This window comes from Chelonoidis abingdonii, chromosome 1 (genome assembly GCF_003597395.2).
Source record: "Chelonoidis abingdonii isolate Lonesome George chromosome 1, CheloAbing_2.0, whole genome shotgun sequence".
Classification (NCBI taxonomy): Eukaryota; Metazoa; Chordata; order Testudines; family Testudinidae; genus Chelonoidis; species Chelonoidis abingdonii.
In genome coordinates, this window is record NC_133769.1 from 114212 (window position 1) to 129427 (window position 15216).

The window sequence follows — 15216 nt, forward strand, 5'->3', positions numbered from 1 at the left end:
GAATATAGCTGGACCACTTGGTAATAGCAACCATAGTGTAATTAAATTTAACATCCGTGTAGAGGGGAAAATACTAAAGAAACCCACCACAATACCATTTGACCGCAAAAAGGGTTAACTACACAAAAATGAGTAGGCTAATTAAATGGAAATTAAAAGGAGCAGTCACAAGTGAAATGCCTGCAAGCTGCAGGGAAACTACTTAAAAACAGCATTATAGAGGCTCAAACTAAATGCATTCTCCCCCACCCCCGATAAGAGGAACAAAAAATGCCACCATAGCTAACCAGCAGAGTAAAAGTGGCAGTTAGAAGCAAAATGGCAGCTTTAAAAATTGGAATCATAGAACATCAGGGTTGGAAGGACCTCAGGCGGTATCTAGTCCAACCCCCTGCTCAAGCGGACCAATCCCTAACTAAATCAAGCCACATCCTACTTAGGAAATGGAAAGGAGCATAAACTCTGGCAAGACAAGTGTAGAAGTGTAATAAGAAAGGCCAAAAAAGAACTTACAGAGCAACTAGCTAAAGACGCATAAACTAACAGCAGCCGGGTTTTTTAAGTACATCAGAAGTGGGAAGCCTGCCAAACGCAGTGGGACCACTGGCTGATCAAGGTACTCAAGGAGCACTCCGGGAACACAAGGTGTTGCAGCTAAGCTAAATGAATTCTTTGCATTGGTCTTTTCTGCAGTGGGTGTGAGGGAAATTCCCACACCTGAGCCATCCTTTTTAGGTGACAGATCTGCGGAACTGCTCTAGATTGAGGTGTTTTAGGAATAAATTGATAAATTAAACAGTAATAAGTCACCAGGACCAGACAGCATCACCCAAGGTTCTGAAGGAATTCAAATGTGAAATTGCAGAACTACTAACTGTGATATGTAACTTATCACTTAACTCAGACTCTGTAGCAAATGACTGGAGGACAGCTAATGTAACCCTGATTTTTTTTTAATAAAAAAGCTCCAGAGGTGATCCTGGCAATTACAGGCCGGTAAGCCTAACTACAGTACAGGGCAAATTGGTTGAAATTAGAATAAAGAAATACATTATCAGACAACTAGATGAATACAATATGTTGAGGAAGAGTCAACACGGCTTTCGGTAAAGTGAAGTCATGCCTCACCAGTCTAGTATTCTTTGAGGGCTTCAAGAAGCATGTGGACAAGGGGATCCAGTGGATATAGTGTACTTAGACTGTCAGAAAGCCTTTGATGTTTCACATTCCAAAGGCTCTTCAGCAAAGTAAGCAGTCATGGGATAAGAGAAGGTCCTCTCCTGGATCAGTAACTGGTTCAAAGATAGGAAACAAAGTGTAGGAATAAATGGTCTGTTTTCACAATGGAGAGAGGTAAATAGTGGGGTCCCCCAGGGGTCTGTACTGCTATTTTACAAATTCATAAACAATCTGGAAAAGGGAGTGAACAGTGAAGTGGCAAAGTTTGCAAAGGGATCTCACTGAACTGGGTGACTGGGTAACAAAACAGTAGATAAAATTCAATGTTGATAAGTATAAAGTAATTCACATTGGAAAACGTAATCCCGCTATGCATACAAAATGATGGGGTCTACATGAGGTTACCACTCAAGAAAGGGGTATTGGAATCATTGTGGATAGTTCTCTGAAAACATCTGCTCAATGTGCAGCGACAGTCAAAAAAAAGCTAACAGTGTTAGGAGCCATGAGGAAAGGGATAAATAATAACACAGAAAATACCATGTTGCCTCTATATAAATCCATGGTGCGCCCACATCTTGAATACTGTGTGCAGTTCTGGTCGCCCCATCTCAAAAAAGATGCATTAGAATTGGAAAAGGTACAGAGAAGGTCAACACAAATAATTAGGGGTCTGGAACAGCTTCTGTATGAGGACAGATTAAAAAGACTGAGATTGTTCAGTTTAAAAAAGAGACGACTAAGGTGGGAATGTGATAGAAGTCTGTAAAGGCATGACCGGTGTGGAGAAAGTGAACAAAGAATTGTCATTTGCCCTTTCCCGTAACACAAGACCCGGGGATTACCTGATTCAATTAATAGGCAGTAGATTTAAAGCAAACATAAGGATGTTTTTTTCACACAACACACAGTCAACCTGTGGAACTTGTTATTGTGGGATGTTGCGAAGTCTAGAAGCATAACTGGATTCAAAACAGAATTAGTTAAGTTCCTGGAGGATAAGTCCATCAGTGGTTATTAGTCAAGATGGTCAACAATGCAACCCCATAGTCTGGGTATCCCTAAACCTCTGCCTGCCTGAAGCTGGAACTGGATGACAGGGGATGGATCGCTCGAGATTGCCCTGTTCTGTTCATTCCCTCTGAAGCATCTGGCCCTGGCCACTGTTGGAAGACAGGATACTGGGCTCGAGGGACTATTGGTCTTGACCCAGGATGGCCGTTCTTAGTTCAGATTTGTTAAGCACATAACTCCCACAAATAGCATATTCCTCAGCACATTGTAACCCCGTTTACCTGAGTTTGGGGGGTGAATTAGAAACGTCTCTGGATAAAAAGTCTGCTGAAATGGAAGGATTCAATGTACTCCTGCCTCTGAGATGACTGCTTAGTTCAATTGTTCTTACACTTTTGTACTGGTGACCCCTTTCACATAACAAGCCTCTGAGTGCAACCCCCCATATAAATTAAAAACCAACATTTTTATATATTTAACACCATTAGAAATGCTGGAAGTGAAGCGGGGTTTGGGGTGGAGGCTGACAGTTTGCGACCCCCCCATGTAATAACCTCGTGACCCCCTAAGGGATCCCGACCCCCAGTTTGAGAACCCTGGCTTAGTTCATGTTAGCTTCAGGAGGCTAATGCTGTACGTAAGGAGGAGATACTTTCTCCCTGTATGTGTGATATCACTGGGTATTTGCATGTGAAACATGAACCTGCTTCACTTCCTTCAACAGGGTTCTCAATTACTGCCGCGTCTTCACGGAACTCTGCGAGACGTTTCTGGATAAAATTGTTTGTACGCCAGGCCATGGGCTGGGGGACTTGCGCACGCTAGAGTTGTTGCTGATCTGTGCAGGCCATCCACAGTATGAGGTAGGACTCAGTGGGTTACTCGCTCTTCTTCCTCAATCAAATCTGCAGAAAGCTTTTCTTTATAGGTGGCACGTTTCAGGTCCCATTCCATAGTGGCCTTGAAAGCCTTGCTCCGAATTTGTGGTGCAAAAGGTATTGTTTAACTTGTCCGTGACTGGGATAGACAGCCCCAAGGCAGCCTCTGCTGATGGAAGAGGTACGGGAAAGTCCCTCATCGATTTGCTTGAAAGCATTTTAAACCTCTCATCTGCTAGGAGCTGTATCTTGCTTCCTGTATCTCCTCTGTGCAACAGTCAGTCAGGGTCAGCCTTAAGGAAAATGGATTCCTGGATGAACTTGTATTTTGGTGCTCCCTCTGCCTCCCCTGCTGTCTTCTTGGGCTCCTGTCATAAACAGATAGCTAAGGGTTAATGTTTCTTTTACCTGTAAAGGGTTAACAAAGGGAACCAAACACCTGACAAGAGGACCAATCAGGAAACCGGATTTTTCAAAGCTTAAGGGAGGGAATTGTGAGTGTTCTTGTCTTGGGTCTTTGTCTGTTCGGTGTCTCTCAGCTATGAGGACTCTTCGGTCCTTCTTCTTCGTTTCCCCAGTTGTAAACTACAAAGGTGCAAAAGTGTAGTCTTTTAAATGTTTTTGCTGTATTTGCATCTGTGTATCTGGCTGTGGAGTCTTGTGTGTTTGGCTATAAGTACTTTAAATTGTATTGTTTTGGATAAGGTGTTTATCCTTTTTCTATTGTTTATTCAGTTCTAAGTTAAAACCCTGTATCTTACCATCTAGGTTACAGAGAACTGTTGTTCTATCTTTTTTCTTTTTTATTAAAAGTTGCTTTTTAAGACCTGTTGATTTATGTTTCTAGTTGACCACCAGAAATTGTGGGGAAAGGTAAGACGGGGGAGGGGAAAGACTGCTGTCTGTGTTACTCCTAGTGTCCCAGGGGCGGAAGAACTAGGGGGAGCAGAGAGAGAATCTTTCTGTTTCTGTCTTTGGTTTGATCTCTTTGTGGAAGAGAGGAGACAGCTCTTGGTATTGTGATGTAAAGGGGTTGCATCAGTAACTCTCAGGTTAGCCAGAGAGGAAATCTGGGTGGAGAGAGTGGGGGGAATGTTTATTCTCCTTTGTGGTAAGACCAGGGCTTCTGAGCTTGGGGTCCCCAGAGAAGGTTTTGGGAGCCGAGAGGGCACCCGCGAATGGTAGCGCATCAGAAGTCTGGCGCGAGCGAAGATGCTGATGCCCACGAGCTACGCTGGACCTCCCCCCCCCCAACCATCCGCATAGCCCCGCGGCCAGCAAGGGCCTTGGCGCCCACGCCCCAAGCCTGGAAATCACTTGGTGGTGCGCGTATCGATCTATCTGGTATTGTCTTAGAGGGTTTTATCCGTTTTACACTGCCTCTCTTATCTGCCGTACTTTTTACAAATTTCCTCTTAACTCACATCCTTCTTATATGCATTATTTAGTCTCCTTTTTACTCCTCTTTTCTTTTTTATTCTTATCGCACTATCTCTTTTTTTCGTTTTACTTCTTATCTTATTTTCCATTGCTAGCTTCTCAGTTTGAACGCTAAGGTTCAATCTATAGGTGAAGCTATGACATGTGGAGCGCGTGGGATGATAGAATCAAAACCAGTAAGATTATTAATTTGCGTTCTCTGCTAGCTGGTTATAAGCAGAGGGAGGGTTTATTTTTTAACTGCAGCCGTTTGCTGTTAAAAAAAGAGAGAAGAATAGAACAAAGTTCTCTGTACTAGACTGGTAGATACAGGGTTTTCAACTCATATAGAACTGCATAACAATAGAGAAGGGATAACAGCTTATCAAAAACATACATTTAAAGTACTTTGACCAAACACACAAGGACTCATTCAACGCAGATACACAGAATGCAAATACAGCAAAACCATTTAAAGCTTACTTCTGCTCCCTTTGTTAGTTACAACGTGGGAAACAGAAGTTAGAAGGGACTGGAAATTAGATCTCTCATAGTGGAGACACCGAACATACAAAACCCAAAAACCAAGAAATACACAACTTCCTCCTTAAGCTTTGAAAAATCCGGTTTCCTGATTGGTCCTCTTGTCAGGTGTTTGGTTCCCTTTGTTAACCCTTTACAGGTAAAAGAAACATTAACCCTTAGCTATCTGTTTATGACAGTTCCCCACTTCCTTTGCCCCCAGCTCTGCTGCCTGCCCCCTGACGCATTGCCCCAAGCTCCCTTCCGTGGCCTCACACCCCAGGCCCGCCTCACTCCTTGCCTCTTGACCACGGCACCCTGAGCAGTTGCTCACCCATAAGGGGCCCATGACTGTCATGGGTTGGGGGTTTTTTCAGTGTTCCACGTAGCTAAATTTTCTCTGAGGCTTCTGAGGTAGCGGTAATTTCTTGCAATTCCACTGAAATCAGATGAGCGATCTCATCTCCCCTCACTTCCCCCCGGCACACGTTTGCACACCGCCTGAAGCTCAGAATAGCAAAATATCACACGTAAAATGTGGGCTTTCCCCTTCATTTCCCCAGATCTCCCGCTCTTGGGATATCCCCTGGGACAGTTTAACTAAAATCTTGCTGACCGATCCCTAGTTGTGTTTGCTGTGCCTCTTCTATTCAGATCTGTGTTCAGTAAATGTGCTCCCATCCAGAGGTACTGATTTATAGATTGGTGCTCGTTACATGTCGCACTAATACTTGGTCACCAGCAAGCCCTGGTTTCAGAACTACCAATACGCACGTCACTGTGTTTGGCATGTAGAACTTCACTGATGGGAGGAGTCAAGCCTTTAAAATCAGTCACTTCATGGGAAAAGTTGAACCTGGGCTGACAGGGTTTTAAGTAGGGTGGTGTGCCATTAACCTCTAGAGGTGCAGGTTTTCAAACACACCGAAGTCCCTTCGGCTGTATCTGCACACAGATTGGGTACCAGGATAACTGTCAGCTAGAGGGTGCCTTTTTTGGGCTGATAGTTATACTGACGCCACCCCTAGTATGGACACAGTTATATCGATATAAAGCATGCGTCTGCTCATACAACTGTGTCCACACTCGGGTGCAGCGCTGTCACTAGATGCAGCTTTTGCATGTGGACCAGACCTTGGGATGCGAGTCACATTATCTTTCCATGGTTATTGGTGTGAGTCATGCCTGAGCGAGGAGGGGATGGAAGTTACTATCTGACAGATGTTTGACCTACATGAAATGAGCTGATGACTTCAGCTGAGCTCCTAGTGAGCTCTGTGCGGTGCTGCAGGACCCACTAGCAGTATCTGCAGAGGTCTGAAGCCAGGAGGCTGAATTACCCTTTTCCTTGAGTATGGCTTCCTAGGCCAAAGTACACCCAGCGTGAGGACATCTTCACTGTTATCTGCAGGGTCACTCATCCAAATCCTGTCCTGGCACTAACTTGTTTGATTTTTAAGTAAACCGCTTAAACAACAAGCAAAAAACGCAGGTTTGTGAAGCTGAAGGAGCCACTCATGGCTTTGCTGAGGCTGCAGGTGTAACCATTGAGTCAGTGTGGAGCTGGAACAGGGCTTCTCTGCTGCAGTCTAGGCAGCCTTCTGACCGACTTTCCACACTAGGAGGATGGGGGTGAAATCCTGTCTGTGAAAATGACAAATGACTGGTTTTTCTCTCCCAACAGGTGGTAGAAATTTCCTTTAACTTCTGGTACAGACTGGGAGAGCATCTGTACAAAACGGATGATGCAGTCATCCACAGCATCTTCAAAGCCTACATCCAGAGGCTTCTGCATGCTCTGGCCAGACACTGTCAGCTTGACCCAGACCACGTAAGGCTATGTTCAGCTCTCTTCTGTTTCCTCCCCTGTTCCAGTAGGCTGCAGTGGGCATGGGGTGGCTGGTGAAATGCAGTTCACCTTCCCCACATGCTGATTGTCACTTAGGAGCCAGGCAGGTAACTAATGGCTCTGCAGTTAGGGATGGAGATGAGGATGTTGGGCGGTAACGAAAACTGCCATATACTTAGAGGGCCTAATCTAACATCCCCTCCCTCCAGCAAGCCAGCTTGGGTTCCAGTAGAGAGGTTTGATGGCTGTGCTGTGCCAGAATGAATCTTGGGTGGGCAAGTGTGTTGGTAGGGGGGCAGGTCTCATTTTTGCTTTTGCCATCCTTGTGTCCAGTGTTTGGAATTGCAGGCTGAGAACGTTCACCTGACTGTCCTCCCCTCTGGTCACTGTCTCCCTTCTTGAAGGAGCCTGGGCGGCTTGGAATACTTTGTGCCATCCCCAGCTATATTCTCCCACCTCCTGGAGACTTTGCATTGGTCAGAGCTTGCCTCCATTCCCAGAGCGCAGTATGGGGAGAGGATCTGGCCCGTTAATGCAGGATGTGTGGAGTGGGCCGGTGCTGCAGCGGGGCATCGCTTGACATAATGTTGGTACTCCTGCTTTCCATCCCTTGAAATCCAAGATGGCGGAGAGGATCAAATGGTTTAGGGTGGCTTAATGTAATAGCTTATCTTGCCCTTCCCTTGCTCTGTGGGCGAATTAGGATCTGGAAGTCCCCTTGCCTGCTGTAACCACTTCCTCCAACCCTAAATCTCTGCTAGGAGGGTGTCCCGGAGGAGACAGACGACTTCGGGGAGTTCCGGATGAGGGTCTCGGATCTGGTGAAGGACTTGATCTTCCTGGTTGGATCGGTGGAATGTTTTGCCCAGGTGAGCCCCTAGTGGTGCTGCCATGGCACTGGATAAGTTGCCTCGGAGGGGAATTCTATTGCCTTCGGCATGGTTAGCGCGGCTTCATGCGAACAGGGTGATGTAATGTAATGTCCATATTCTATGAATGGATTGTTACCCTGAGATCCCATGGCTTTCCTTGTGGCGGTGTTGGGTGCTCACCTCCACCATGCTGGCCAGAGTCAGCTCCTGTGGCTTGATCCTGGGTTGCCACATCCCCTACCACTCGCTGTTAGTTCAGAGCCCGCTCTAGCTCCCAGGGGAGCTTGTATTCTCCCACCTGGACAAAATGAAGGGTCTCTGCATATCCTGTCACGTTCACCACAGGCCATCTCCCAGGCCCCTTTCTCCTCTGCTGTCTGAAGCAATGCGCTGCCCCTCCGGATGTTCAGTAGCGAGGACGTTGCAGTCACTCCCAGCTGTGTGATAAAAGCTTGTTCTTGGTGGCGGGGTGAGATCGCCTCCAGGAGCTGCCGCTGAGCAGGTCTCGTCACAGACTTCAGCACGCTTCAGGCCTCCCCAGAGACCGCAGTGCTGCCAGTGAGAAATAGATCAGCCTTGGTGCAGAACCAGGCTCTAGAGAGTGCTGGGAAAGTGGTTTGGGAGGAGAGGAGCAAACAAGTAAGTTCTACCACTTCCCGAGGAGTGGTGCTACCCTGCTGCAGCCCTCTGTGTGATTGACTCTCTCTGCCCCACAGCTTTATGCTACCTTGAAGGACGGGAACCCTCCCTGGGAGGTGACGGAAGCTGTTCTCTTCATCATGGCCTCTATAGCCAAGAGCGTTGACCAGTGAGTATCAGACCCTGCCAGCATCTGGGAAGATTGAGTGTAGGGGCTTTTCCCGTTCGTTTCCGGGGCCCTGGCTGCAGCTGACCAGTTTACTCCTGGGGGAATTCTGCACCAAAACATCCACAATTCTGCATTTGTTTTGTCAAAATAATGCAATATAATCACACCGGTTTCACTCACTTTGGTAATTTATTTAAACGACCATACAGAAAAACAATCACTGTTCAGCATTTCCTAAACGCATGGAAGTTAAGTTACAATCACTTGGTAACCAAGACCCTGCATTCCAGTTCTAACCCTGGATTTTCATTGAAATTGCATGACTTTTATTTTGCTGTTTGGTGTTGTGTAAAGCAGACTGTCGCTTTAAATTGCTCAGACTTTCACATGCTTTGCTAATCATTGTCCTGCATTTTTATTTTTAATGGATAAGTGAAATAGCTCCTGAGCTGTAATCTGATCCCATTGTGCCACTCTGGCACAGGGGAAAAGCCGAGAAAGCTGAGGATTCCCTTAGTGTCATTTACAATAAGGCTTCTATGCTTCACTCTGGCAAGGTAAAGGAGCCAGAATTGATTAGGAATAGGAACAATTTGCGAACAGTGGGAACAGTAGCAGCCTGTCTGCTTAGTTGTTACATTTCTGCTCTGCCTCAGGGACAGAGCCTGCTTCACCCAGCCCTACACCTCCCAGTCCAGGACACAGCACCAGCGAGGGAGAGGGACAAAGTGAGTCTCTCTCTCACTGGTTCGTACAGGCACGCCCCCAGCCCCACCCCCTTAACAGCGCCCTCCCGCCCAGCCTCCCCTTACCCCCGCCCCCAGGGATGATGAGCCGCGGGGCTGCCCTGGAAGGGGCGTGTGTTCCCCACAGATATCTTGGCTCCCTCCTTTTTCTGTGGGGGAGCCAAGAAATCTGCGGAAGATCTGAATTCGGTGCCCCCACAGAGGTGCAGAATTCCCCCAGGAGTACCAGTTGCCAAGATTCAGGGACGGCTGAAAATATCCTGAGCAGCTCTGAGTTGCTTTTGTCTATAGCCCTTGAGATGCTGGCCCCTAACCAGCAAGTAGGGTTTACCCGCTAAAAATGCAGGTCCTGCGAGCTCATGCAGAGACCTTTAGTGTGCTGCGGGACTCTTCAGTCGAGATATATATTACTGCTGATGTGGAACGTAAGTGATGAGCCCCAGAGACCTCGGTGATGGACTCCCTCCTTGTGTCCTGTCAGGGCTGTGCATCACCCAGCCTCTGCCTTCATTCTCCCCATTCTGTTCTCTTTCCAAGCCCCACTCACTGCTCCATCCGCCCATGCCCTCTGCTCCTCAAATCCCTCTCGATGTTACCGTCTGGCTTGTGGAAGACGGGAAGCCCTTTAGGGCAGGGAACAGCTGTGTAAAGTGCTATTTCAATTGCAGCTCGTTTCCTGAGTCTGTAAAGCGATATTGGGGCATTTCCTGCTGACAGCAGCCCCGGGATCCAGAAGGCCACTGCTTCCCAGCTGGTAGAGGGGATGGGAAGGGGCTAGGTATTCCGTGACTGCTCCAGTTGCTGGAGGCTGGCGCACTCCATTGTCTGGTTGTCCAGGATGCCCTGACACCAGATGACTGAGTCACAGAGGACTAACAAAATGAGAGGTGGAGAATAAAGTAAGTATTGGCCAGTATTCGACCTGACAAGGTGTTAGATTTGTTCCGGCAAAACTCGATCAGGTCTCTACAGGGCAGGTGCTCCAGGGAGATGGTGGTTGATAGTCTGTTGCCTGCAGGTTCACTGGCTCAGACTGCCAAGCATCAAAACTCATCCTGCTGCTGCTCTTCTCCTTTATAACATCATTCCCCTGTAGCAAGAATGATGGAGGTTCCTGAGAGCTCGACCATCTTGTTACGCTGTGTTTCTGCACAGTGAAGTCAAGTCTGTTCCTGGGTCACTGACCCTTGTTTCTCTGAACATGGCAGGTCCCACTGTGGCTCCTGCTGGTCACTGATTACTTGGGTAACAGCTCAGAACACAGGCACGCTGCTGGAGTGAGAAGCCTCCACCAATAGGGCTGAATTCCCTTCTGGTACCACCAGGAGGCGCACTTCCCCTAGTTCATGCCATAGCTGATGGAACAGGGCAGGATAAAACGGATGATGTCTAGGGCTGATGAGCTGGGTTCCTTGTATCTTAGAGAAGCTCTTTGTGTCCCAGGGAGTGGGTGGTGATGGAAGGGTCCTGTGTGCCCTCCAAGTAGGAGCCCCACAACGATCTGAGTGCAAGGGCTACTAGGGGTTAATCAGGAATGCCTGTTGAACTCCTTGCTGAGTGTTTTCCTCCCTGTCGTGCCCCATAACCCTGGCTCTTCCCAGATGGCTCTTCTCGTTCACTCTTCTTCAGCTTGCTGCTCTTTCTTGCCACTAGTATTCTGGAGCTTGGTGGTCCTCTCCCCTTCTCTGGATCCCCATTATAAAGCTGGGATTGAATCGTGTTTTAGTGCTGAGTATTGTTACAGTTGTTGTTAAAGATACCGTGCCCCTTGCTGGGCGGTGTCAGAATCTCATCCGGGTTCCTCGCTCTATCTGGTACATTCAGCCTTCAAATAGCAGAATCGATGGAACGATCAGGTTCTTGCTTGGGAATAGGACTGACTGCGCCAGATGCTGAGTAACTGCTGTCTTCTGTCCCCAGGGAGAACAACCCGACGCTGGTGGAGGTGCTGGAGGGGGTGGTGCGCCTCCCCGAATCAGTGCACACTGCTGTCCGCTACACCAGCATTGAGCTGGTGGGAGAAATGAGTGAAGTCGTGGACAGAAACCCTCAGTTCCTGGGTGAGTCTAGCTGTTGGCGCTGGCTCCGTTTCTGCATTTCAGCTGGCTTCCCTCTGGGAAGTGTTACCTCTCTGAGGTCAACGCGGGACAAATAAACCGGCGTGCCTCACGGAGCGAGGCAGAAAATGAAGCTATCGGAGTCATCTGTATAATCCAGTGTCGTCTTGTGGGTTTCTTCTCTTTTCAGATCCTGTGCTGGGTTATTTGATGAAAGGTCTCTGTGAGAAGTCACTGGCCTCTGTTGCTGCCAAAGCTATTCACAATATCTGCTCAGTATGCCGGGACCATATGGCTCAGCACTTTAATGGCCTGCTGGAGATTGCCCGCTCGCTTGACTCCTTCATGCTGTCTCCAGAGGCGGCCGTGGGACTCCTTAAAGGTATTTACTCACCATTGTCAGGACTTAATACTTAGCTGCAGAAACGCACTCGATGATACTGTGAGAGTCACCTGGGGGGTGTATTTCGGCCCCCAGTGTCACACTTCAGTTGACATTCTCAAATAACAATGAACTCGGGCCAAATCACTTTTGGGACCGAAATTTGCCATGTCTATTCTTGGCCCAGAGGTGATTCTGATCCAACTTTATTTTTATTATATTTTTTTAAAGAATTTGTTCAGTTATGCTCAGCTCTGAAGAAGTAGAAAAATACATGTTTTCTGCTTTAAAACCTGTTGCCACACTTCATTCAGCGACTCTGAATGTTGATATGTAGCATGAAAATATTCTTGAGTACCAGTGGGACCATATTTGAAGCTAGTTTGATAATAGTTCTGAGTTCATGGAAACTGGCTTCTGCTCATGCAGAGTGAAAAACAAAGTTTTTGTACTTCTGGAGACAGACTGATTTGCACTGGTGCAGTTCTTAATGTTCATTCTTCAATGCATGTCAATAGCCACCAACTTGCATTATGGTCTTCAAGCAGCAAGCTGTTTTTCAGCAGTATGGTAAAAGCTTTGTTATCTGGCATGTTGGGGGAACAAGGGGTGCCAGTACGTAAAAAAATTCCAGGTAACTAAGAGGGAGGGAGTTTGGGTGTTGGGAGGGGTCTCAGGGTTGGGGCATGGGCAGGAAGGGTGTGGGGCATGGGCTCTGGAAGGGAGTTTGCGTGCAGGAAGGCAGGGGGTTGGGGTATGGGAGGGGATGCAGGGTACCTGATCTGAGTGGCACTTGGGCGGCTCCCCAGAAGCAGCAACATGTCCCTGCTGCTCCTAGGTGGAGGCTTTGTGCACTTTGAGTGCTGACTCCAGAGCTCCCATTGGCCAGGAACCATGGCCAATGGAAGCTGTGGGGGTGCTGCCTGTGGGTGGAGGCGTGGCTAGGCAGCTCTGTGCACTGCCTCCGCCCACAGGTACCACCCTCCGCAGCTTCCCCTGGCCGTGGTTCCTGGCCAATGGGAGCTGCGGAGCCAGCGCTTGGGGCAGGGCCAAGCAAGCAAACCTGCCAGTTCCACACCAACCAGACTATAAATCAGACTTTCAATAAGATCAGAAATGCCAGTTTATAGAGCTTTCCAGTTGGTAAAGTGTCGATTAACACAGCTTTTACTGTACTTATCAATGTGTGTTGTTAGCTATTTAATTGCTTCTGCATCTGTAACGTGACTTGGTTAAAGATTGGTAGGACCTTGCATCTTTTTGAAGAGTTTCAGGCAATCCTAGCACTTGCACTGCCTGTAGGGTTTTTGTTTTCTTTAAAAAAACAAAAGATTGCATCGAGGGACTTCAAATACTTATGAATTTTGATACCAGAACATTATATTGCATGGTTAGGAAATGGCAAAGTGAAGGTTCCCACAGCAGTATTGTACTTGGTTATGTCAAAGAGAGGTCCCACTGTCCATGTTTTCCTAGTTTAATAATCAATTTCCTATTGCCACTTGCACTTGCGTTGCTTTACGTTGTAAAACACGTACCAGCAAACTTGCAATGTGTGACACTTGGCTAAAACGACTGCTGCTGTTGCACAAGTTAAGGCTGCATTTCCTGACTAGCGCCTGACTGCATCCTTCATGTTGCATTAACAAATTTTGCACATCATTTTATGTTTGTGCTCTGAGTACATGTTAGAGTAAGATACTGTTGTTACCCCTGGCCCTTGCAGCAATAGGCAGTGATGGGGCAATGCAAGTGTTCTTTGATTGTGTACCAACTGTAAGACCCCTAAAACGCTGTAGTCTAAGCTTTTACTTTTTTTCCAGAAGTGTGTAAGTTTCCAGGATTATTGCTACTAGGCTGAAATGTAAAGAGATTTTACTACGTAACGACATACAGTTTCTGAAAGGGGTTTATATGCTATACTGATAGGCATGGTATGAATGTTGACAGAAATGTGTTTGTGCCTATTCTAAGCTCGGTGGTGCATCATGCTTTTCTTTTCAGGTTACAGGTGCGATTTGAGTGAGGTTGCTAGATTTTTCATTCATCTAGGTTCTTCTCTTACCACACCAGCATCTTTTGTCTGCTATCACACACATCTATTTCAGTGTCTGATCAAAATGAAGCAGCAGTGCCAAGCTGTGGTATATTCAGAGGAATGTGTTTTATCTGAGGGGTAATAATTTCATGTCCAGTCAGGACATGTGGATATTATTAGATGTTTTTTTCCTGCTATCTATAGGGAGATTTTCAGTTGACCTGCAGCAGCTGGGTCCGTGTGGGGAAACTTGTTCATTTAGTGTTTGAAACTAACTAAACTTCCACACAACCTCCCTGAATTATTTTCTTCTTGCATTCCAGGGACAGCATTGGTTCTTGCCCGGCTACCCTTGGAAAAGATAGCAGAGTGCCTCAGCGAGTTGTGTGCCGTTCAGGTGATGGCACTGAAAAAGGTACTTCGGGCCTCACAGTTGCAGAACTTTTGCTTTGTTCTGCAGTTGGATTGGTTACGCTGGTCTGCAGTAGGAATTTTCTGTGTGGTGCTCAGTAGAAAACTTCCACTGTGACTGCAGTGTTCGCAAGTTCCTTAGCACTGAGCAAGTTACTGTTCTGAGCATGGGGAAATAACGTGGGAAAGGTGAGAACGTGAAGCAAGATCTGAAAATATAGCATCACAACTTCAGCTGGCACACACTGCTGTAGCTCACTGGAGTCAGTGCAGCTACACAGATTTACACCAGCTGAGTAGCTGATTCAGAGAGGAGCATAGTAGCATAAACAGGTGTAAGAACCAGATTTGTAGAATGCTTGAAATTGCTGCAGATACATGAGCCAATTTGCTGGTAGCCTAAGGACTGTATCCAATTTGCATGAAATGTAGCCAGTTGCAGATTCCGTGCATCTTGAGTATAGAGCAAGTCTCCACATGTCAGATCTCCCAGCATGCAGTGCTTCGTCTTGATTTGAGCTGCCTCTGCCATGATCAAGATGGATTGTTACAGGCTGAAATCTATGGTCTCTATGGACTGTACCACTGTAGTGAAGATGATGGTGTCATGGGCCACTCACCCATCCCTGAAGTATAAGTAGCCCATGATGCTTTTTCATTTGGAGTCTTGGCTAAAGAAAGGTGAAAACTGGAAAGGGCTGGGAAATGAGGGAGGGGCAGCTAAGTAAGATTGCATGGGGTGGTCCAACATGCCGTTCCTAAAATGACCTGCCAACAGACAGGGAGACAGAGTTAAGTCTGGTGTACAGGTTGATGTGCAGAAGTTAGTAACTTGTGAGGAGCACTCACCAGCTGATCAGTTTCTCTTCCTGGTACAGCTCTCCTTTGCCATTCTGCCTGAAATGCCTGTCGAGTAAGCTCTGAATGCCCCATGGAAAAGCCCTTGGTAGCAGGAACTTTCCATCTTGTGCAGCTGAGACTCGTCGCCACTCAGATCTCTGATAAGCCCTAGTCCAGGGGTCGGCAACCTTTCAGAAGTGC

General features: G+C 47.1%; 1 protein-coding gene across 1 annotated transcript in view; it reads left to right on the forward strand.

Annotated features, from left to right (window-relative positions):
• The window catches only part of TNPO3 (transportin 3), a 62900-nt gene that overhangs the window by 27893 nt on the left and 19791 nt on the right, over positions 1-15216 (forward strand). The window contains exons 6-12 of the mRNA XM_075063484.1: positions 2918-3056; positions 6697-6843; positions 7623-7730; positions 8450-8541; positions 11208-11347; positions 11535-11726; positions 14088-14179. Coding sequence (XP_074919585.1) covers positions 2918-3056; positions 6697-6843; positions 7623-7730; positions 8450-8541; positions 11208-11347; positions 11535-11726; positions 14088-14179 — 910 coding nt within the window. The remainder of the gene's footprint in view (positions 1-2917; positions 3057-6696; positions 6844-7622; positions 7731-8449; positions 8542-11207; positions 11348-11534; positions 11727-14087; positions 14180-15216) is intronic.